The sequence below is a fragment of the Alligator sinensis genome, unplaced genomic scaffold, assembly GCF_000455745.1.
Source record: "Alligator sinensis unplaced genomic scaffold, ASM45574v1 scaffold93_2, whole genome shotgun sequence".
Classification (NCBI taxonomy): domain Eukaryota; kingdom Metazoa; phylum Chordata; order Crocodylia; family Alligatoridae; genus Alligator; species Alligator sinensis.
The window spans coordinates 2,467,129-2,475,266 of record NW_005841854.1 but is presented as its reverse complement, the minus strand read 5'-3'; the positions used below and the strand labels follow the sequence as shown (position 1 = coordinate 2,475,266).

The window sequence follows — 8,138 nt, the reverse complement described above, 5'->3', positions numbered from 1 at the left end:
AATTTTGCCATTTGTTTCTATGCCCACACAGTCCATCTTCTATTTAGGTTCCTTTACAATCGCCACCCATCATCAGAACATCTCACAAATATTAAAGTATGTCTTTCCAAAACACCCTTTCAAAAAAATAGTTTAGGGAGTATTTTTACATACACACAGTTAGCCTAAACCAAGAACCTGAACAAACAGGATGACTATGGTACAACTGAGAACTGAATCCAGGACTGAATTTAATTTTAGTGCTTTAACCAAAGGCGCTCCTTTCAGCAGATATAAGATGTTATCTTCCCCCCCCCAAAAAAAAACTTTCTGTTGTTGGCACAACAAAACCTGCCCTCTTCATCTAGCAGGTAGCTTCTACCCTCCTTCCCCCAAACTACAGTATAATTTTGCAGCAATATTCCTTTAGAAGGTGCCTTTGCAACAAACTCTCCTTAGCAGCTGGAAGGATAGTTTTGTGGACCTTCAGGATATGATGTAATATGGTGCAATCCATTGGGGTGCCTGGCTCGCTTCTTTTGGTTTCCTTTGGTAACTGGACGGCTTGCAACAACAACGGTGTTTTTTCTTATCACCCTTGAAAGCTTTACGTAGTTTGTGTGTTTCAATTTATCTGGTGGTCAGTGCTTAAATGTCACAATCTAACTGGTATACAAAAGACAGAAAAGTGAAAGTTACCTGGGCATAACGCAATAGCTTCTCTGTGCCATCTGGGTCTTTATTCCATATAAGGTTGTCACACAAAGTTAGAAGATCCTTAGGTATATCGTCATATACTGGAAGATTCCCTGCATTCACTATTCCCATGTCCATGCCATACTGAAAGAAACCCCCAGATTTTTATGAATAAAAGACCACAAGACTGCAGAGCACAAGTAAGACCAACAGAAAGCACATACCTTAATTGCATGATAAAGGAAAACTCCATGCATTGCTTCTCGAATGGCATCCATCCCCCGAAAGGAGAAGGACAGATTGGAAAGGCCTCCACTAACTCTGGCTCCTGGCAACGTTTCCTAGCAACAGAATGAAAACTTCAGCAAGCTCAAAATTTACCAAAATAGTTTTCAAAGAGAGGGCACAAATTATACACCAAGCACTGTGCACTTGGGTTGTGGAGTGCCAGGAATTCATGGGACAACAATAATTCAGTTTCTCTCATTGGTTCAAGTCACTTTCACAGTTAACCAGACTCTTCCACACAGATATGAAACTAAGGCTCCTTCTACACAGGCAGGTAAAGGCATGACGGGATCTAACAGCTGAGCAATCTACACAATCGCACCTCCTTCCATGCCACACGTGCATGGCAGGAGATGTAATTGTGGGATCCTGAATTAGATCCCATTGCATCTGAGTGCTGGTGCAAGAAGAACCCAATCCTGGCTTCACCCTGCACCAGAAAGAAGCAAGTTCCCGCATCTGGTAACCCCCTCAGCTGGGAGCTACCAGGCTCAGGGGTATACATGGGCCCCCCACATCTGGGAGCTCTGATCAGCTGACAGGAGCACAGGTTACATGTGCAAATTAAAGCTGGATAGAAACCAGTTATAAAAGTTATTACATATTTTCCAGCAATAACTTTATAGCTGGTTGACCTTTTTTAAGATGCCAAACTTAATATGCATGTGCAGCCAGTCTAAATTAATTGTGCAATTAACCAGGCAACTGCATACATAATACATGCAATGAGTAGAGGGGGCCTCAGAGTCAGCCTAGGCACACACAGGCAAAGCTTCCCAAGAAGTCTCCAAAAAGACAGGTGCTACGGTGAATGAGTGACTGGAAAAAGGAGACTTTAAAGCAAATGGGAACAGAGCTGCTGCAGTAGACGGTTGGCCTTCTGAGATGGGGCTCACACTCTGAAAAAAGTTTAACAGCTTCTGCTTTATAAAAAAAGAGAGAGAGAAAAAATAAATTGGCTAAAATGCAGTAAAGAAGGATCCAACATGTTAACACCTGAAGATGGAGTTTGAGCTGTTTACCACAGAGATGAGACAGTGGCCTGCAACAGCAGGGAGCTAGTCTCAGACTCAGGAAGTGCCTGCCAATCCTATGTTTTGGCAAAGTTCCAATTCAACATTTGCCCCCCGCTTTTTTTTTTTGGCTACAAAGAGTCTTAAATCATCATGGTCATGGACGTACTAACTAAATCCTATTTTTGAGCTGGAGGGAAGAGATTATTATTGGGCTAAAAGCATCTGCAAAGCTGAAGGCTTGATAATGGGAAGCAGAAAAGCAGCAGACTCTGAATGAGGATTCTGCTGCCTTCACCTATGGGAGAGAAATTTTAGTGGATACCCTTCATGACTCACAAAGGAAGACAGGGGGAAGACAGAACCACAACTGGTAGACTGAATACAGTGGCCACATCTACGTGAGTGGCGGACTGTGCATTTGTTACTGCACCATCATTTAGCACTTGCATAAGCAAGTACTAAATGACTGCGCAGCACCAGGTACACCAGTTACTGCGCAGCACCATCGCCGCATGTTTTTTTCCCCCAATGCTGCTGCACAGTAGCTTGTTACTACTGCGCAGTAGCTCATTACTACTATGAGGTATCATTGCTGCATGGTTAGTGCCAGGCCATGCTATTGCACAGTAACAGTGAGCTACTGTGCAGTAGTGTCTTGTGTACATGCGCCCTGTGAGGTGCTAGAAGTCCCATGCACTGCTCTTCTCCATTGTCCCCTGTAGCAACAAAGACCTGCTTGTAATGAATACAATGGAAGATCTTCCCCTGATTCCACCTCAGTTATTCCCATGCAGTTCTCAGCACTCCAAATCTTTTCACTGAATGCTTGCCGGTGAGATTACTGCTTGGGATGGAGTCATTCAGATAAACTGCTTTTCTGGACATAAACTGCAGTTTGGGTATTAAGGAGGAGGCAATTCCACAAAAATCTCTCTTCTGTCAGATATTCTTATTGGCTACCAAATTTTTCAAAACTACAAAATGTTCTAACATCCTTTTACTGCTCCCACACGAATCAATGTGATGCACTGCCTCTCCAGCACCTCAGCTGCCCAGGTCTGATGTCCTATCACCTATTTCATTTGATTTGCCTCCCTTTCAGAGAGCAGCTTATTGGTCCATTCCTCTCTAACAGACCCCCAACTAGGATAAGAAACAGCCCCAGTCCACGTCCCTATAACAAGGCTTGGAATGGTTCCTCCATGCTCACTACTACCATAGGCAGCTTCATTTTGTTTGGACTGTTTCTATACGCACAGGGTTGGAGATTTCTCATAAAAGAACACTAAGCCAGTCTACATTCCGCAAATCTGCTGGTCCCTCAGCTACATGGTGGAGATTGGATAGCTTTCTGTGTACCCACTCCCTCCATTTGTTTGGACTGGCAATAAGTGGACCCATCATGTTACCCCTTTAAATATAAAACGCAGAATGGGTCACGTGGCTGTATTCAAGCAATGCCCTTCATTACTGTACTTCCCGGCCAATGCACTTTAACTAAATATAAAGATAAGTTATAACGGACTTCAAAGGGATGTAGTCCATTCACAATAACTGAACTTACATTAATTAAATGAGGCAGCATTCACATGTCCTGAGAGAGGTCTTTTGGCCACAACTACTGAATGTGCTTGTTGCCCGATTTAATTAATGTAAGTATATTTACAGTACAGTTAATGGATTAGATTATATTTAGAGCACTGTATAATTTTGTTCTACTGGAAACACAGCAATGTTGAGAAGCTTATACAGTTCACAAAAATAGCTATCTTTGTGAATTAATTTAGGCCGTCAATTCTTTTGGAGCACTGGGGATTTTTAAAGGAGTTCTGATAAATAAAATGAAAATTACAAAAAAAAACTTACTTTTATGGTTTTTGTTGCCTTCATAAAGTTAACTGCATACAGGTTATGTTCTTCCATTCCAGTACCTATAGTCAGAATATTTGGGTCAAATATTATATCATTTGGATTGAAGCCCACTTTTTCCACAAGGAGATGGTAAGCCCTGGTGCACACTGCAACTTTGGTTTCTGTTTCTGTGGCCTGGAAAGAGAGAAGAATAAAAAAATTCTATTAGCACCAGAGCTGGGATGAAAACAAAGCCCTAGAGAGCGAAGCTTGCAGGTCAGGTCAAAGTATGAATTTGTGACAGGGTATGAGAAGGAACCAGATTTTTGAGTTCAAAGAGAAATTAAACAACTAAACAGTTTTGAGATGTGTTCCCCATGTGTACAATACAGCTCCAACCTGGATACCTGACACATGTACCTCAAGCACTCCTAACAATACTCCATCATGTGTTAACGACTGGTTCCTACCCCTTTATTTCCTCTCAACCACAAAATCCAGAGACTCGGAGAAAGATGAACAGGAGAACAAGATGTGCAATATGCCCATAGACAACAAGAGCTCAAAGAACTCCAGTTACTGACTAGTAACTTCTTTCACCATCTAGCGCTAGATACACATTCTCTCATAGGTGAATTCACCTGAAGTCTGGAGTCCGAAACAAAATTATTGCAGGACTCCTTTACCAAAACACAACTTCTGCTCTGGAAGACTCCATAATGGTATAGGCATCTGTCTCATGAGATAACAGAACTGCACCATGGTATCAGCATATTGAATATCTGTGAGTGTGGCTGCAGTCCAATCCTTGAATGGTAGTTCCTTCTGCACTTATCATGTGTGACGTTTGTATCTAACAGTCCTGGACCTGGTGTGGGGTTCTTCTTGAGGTTTCTTCTTTCCCCTGCAGGCTTGGCTCTTCTTTCTGCAAAAGCCTTTATTCTATGCTTAACAAACTGTTTACAAGTGCCTTGATCCTTGGCAATCTCCTCCTGGTTGCTTGACTCAATGTTCATTGCCTTCATCTCTCTCTCTTGCAAGCATCTTTGAAACAGAGATATGGACACCTGCATGGTCTTCTTCCTATAAGAAGTTCTCCATACAAAAGATCCTTAGGTATAAAGCCACCATCCTTTCTCTGCATATGACAAAGCCATTGAAGCTGATGCTGACGGGGAAGAGAAGGGATGCTCAGGATGTTGGCATGTTCCAAGACCTCAGCGTCGGCAACTTTGTCCTGCCAGCAAATTCCGAGAATGTGAAAAAGTCAACCTAAGTAGAAACTTCTGAGGTGCTTTTCTGGATAGAATTCATAGTCCAGGATTCGCTACCATACAAAAGAACGTTGATGATGCAAGCATGGTCTACTTTGACCCTGTCTATCAGCTTGTTGTTGATCCATACTTTTTTACTCAATGTGGTCAGGATACCTGATTGCTTTGCCAGTAGGGGTATTCAGTTTAGCCTCAAGTGACAGGTTGTTAGTAACAACAGAGCCAAGGTACATAAATTTACTTGCAACAGCCAATACGTTTTCACCTATTATGAACTTTATGGCCCACAGCATTTGTCTTCTTGGTGCTTAATGTAAGACCAAACTCCTGGCAAGCATGGCCCTTCTCCTAAGCTAGTTGACATCCATGGGTTCTCCAACCCTGCCGGTCTCCAGCTGTGGCCCTTCTTGACCTTCAGCCTCTTTAAGGGGTGAAGGAAGTAGCAGGTTAGAGACTGAAAGCCCCTCCCATCCTGGACACTGTTTCTAGATAATTATTCCAGGGTTGGGGAAGCTATAATGTTACAGCATTGAAATGCTATTCCAGCTACTGAGCCATATCTCTGGAATGTCCCTATAAACAATAACCTACGGACAAAATGGTCACATCAAAATTTAGGGAAAAGCCTCCAAGACCAATGAATTGGAAACCAGGAAACACGAGACAGCAGCTTCTCTCCAAAAGTGTTGCCACTGTTATGAAAGAAAGTGAGAGGATAAGCATGGCTAGAATCCTGAGCATCACAGGAAGAGTCTGATGAAAACACATCAATTGGTGGCTTGAACGAGCCTGGAAAAGGGGACTGGACTGGTTCCCCCTTGCAGACCTGACGGATCTGATACTGGTGTCAGCAAGACTAGAGAAAGCAAGTCCAGGCCTCCAGGTCTGGCTGGACAGTCAAAAAATGTTCCGTATAATGAAACAAAGCAACACCTCTGGAGATATCAGCACTACTGGATGGCATGGGAAAGCTGATGGCTGCTGAGGGAGTGAAGTAGCCACTGCAGGTACTGAAGCATCTGATCCATGATGAATAAATGGCAAAGGAGAGGTCACAGTAGTGCTTCATGCACTTATTCTTGTGCTTCCCAGTTAGTGATGAGGTAAAATGGACTCTCTAAAACCAGACATCAGTGCTAGGACTTTGGTGCCAGGATGTTTCTGAGCTTCATCAAAACCCACAAGTGGCCACAAGAAGAATGAGACCCAGTAAAAGTGAAAAAATGGGGACACAGACCCTCACTTATCTAGAGAAGCTGTATGGTGTAGACCATGGGAACCTTATGTCTTACTAAAGGATGATGCAAACTAGGGGGAAAAAAAAAAAAAGAGAAATCACGTAACTAACTGAAGTTGATCCAAAAATTAAGGGGAATCACAGAATCATAGAAAGCTGGAAGGGACCTCAGGAGGTCATGCAGTCCAACCCCCTGCTCAAAGCAGGACCAGCCCCAGCTAGATCTTCCCAGCCCAAGTTTTGTCTAGCTGGGTTTTGAAAATCTCCCAGGATGGAGCTTCCACCACCTCTCTGGGTAACCTGTTCCAGTGTTTTCCTACCCTCCTAGTGAGAAAATTCTTCTTAATATCTAACCTAAACTTCCCTTGCTGCAACTTGAGACCACTGCTCCTTGTTCTGTCATCTGCCACCACTGAGTATAGGCTAGAAGTAAAGCATCAGCAGATTCTGAGAGCAGCTGCTGGGCAAGAACCAGTCTGGATCGGACTGGTAAAGCACTGTCTGGGGACAAGGCAGACAAAGGGAACTGAGGGGTCAAAAGCACACATCACCCTTTGTGTCCTGGGGACAGAGGATGAGGAGAGGCAGGGCACATGCATCCTGTACGGGTGCTGCTAGAGTGAAAAAAAATAAAGGGAGAATGTGCGTATGGACAAGCACTCAAAGGAAAAGTCTGAGAAGAGATCAAATCTGAAGGTTTTAATTCAGTCGATTTGAACAATTAAGTTAGAGAGAGACAGAGAGACACTGGGATTCTGGCATGGACCCAATTTCCAACGTACAAGCAAATGCCCTGTTGGACCTGGTCCTGGCCACAGGCAATGATCTGGTAAGGGGGCTCCAGGTCCTTGACCACCTGGGTGACAGCAATCATCGCTTGCAGGAATTCATCATCAAGCGCAGGGTGTCAAGGGCCTGCAGCAAGGCAGTAGCCCTAAACTTCAAGAGGGCCAACTTCAACGAGTTGAGGAGATTGGTGGGAGAGGTGCTGGGGCTCTCGAGGGCAGGGGAACTCAGTGCCCAAGATGAGTAGTCGTTCCTTAAGGAGACGATACTCAGGGCCCAAGGGGTGACAATTCCAACAAGAAGCAAGGGGGGCAAGAGTGCCCGAAAGCCTCCGAAAAAACCGCGGAGTACACCCGATAGAAAGGGGAGGTATCTACAAAGAAGAGTATACCTCCACTGCTCAAGCCTGTAGGGGGGCTCTTAGGAAAGCTAAGGTGGAAATAGAGCTAGGACTAGCGTCCAAGATCAAAGATAATAAAAAGTCCTTTTTCAAATATATAGGGAGGATGAAGAAGGCACTGGAAAATGTGGGGCCCCTGCAAGATGCACTGGGCAATCTGGTGGTTGCACCAGAGGAGAAGGCAGACCTCTTTAACAAATTCTTCACCTCCATTTTCTTGTGCAGGGACCGGGACTCCCCCACCGTGTTTAAAGACAGACTTGAGGGAAATGCCTTAAGACCTAAGGTTGAGGAGGACCGGGTTAGAGTGCTTCTGGAGGGGCTGGACGTGTTCAAGTCAGCAGGTCCAGATGCTCTCCACCCCAGGGTGTTGAGGGAGCTAGCAGAGGTTATTGCTGGGCCCTTGGCACGGCTTTACGAGCACTCATGGTGCTCAGGCCAGGTGCCAGATGATTGAAAGATAGCCAATGTGGTCCCCATCTTTAAGAAAGGGAGGAGGGAGGACCTGGGCAACTATAGGCCCATCAGTCTTACCTCAATCCTGGGGAAACTCTTTGAGAAGATCAACAAGGAGCACATCTGTGATGGGCCGGCATCGGGGATGATGCTCA

General features: G+C 44.5%; 1 protein-coding gene across 5 annotated transcripts in view; it reads right to left on the bottom strand.

Moving 5' to 3' along the window:
- MTR (5-methyltetrahydrofolate-homocysteine methyltransferase) overlaps positions 1-8,138 on the bottom strand; it is a 104,727-nt gene that overhangs the window by 32,022 nt on the left and 64,567 nt on the right. For all 5 annotated transcript variants that reach the window (XM_025213640.1, XM_025213647.1, XM_025213646.1 and 2 more), the window contains 3 exons: positions 3,846-4,025; positions 900-1,016; positions 679-819 (listed from right to left, as the gene is read on the bottom strand). In XM_025213640.1, the coding sequence (XP_025069425.1) occupies positions 679-819; positions 900-1,016; positions 3,846-4,025 (438 nt within the window). The remainder of the gene's footprint in view (positions 1-678; positions 820-899; positions 1,017-3,845; positions 4,026-8,138) is intronic.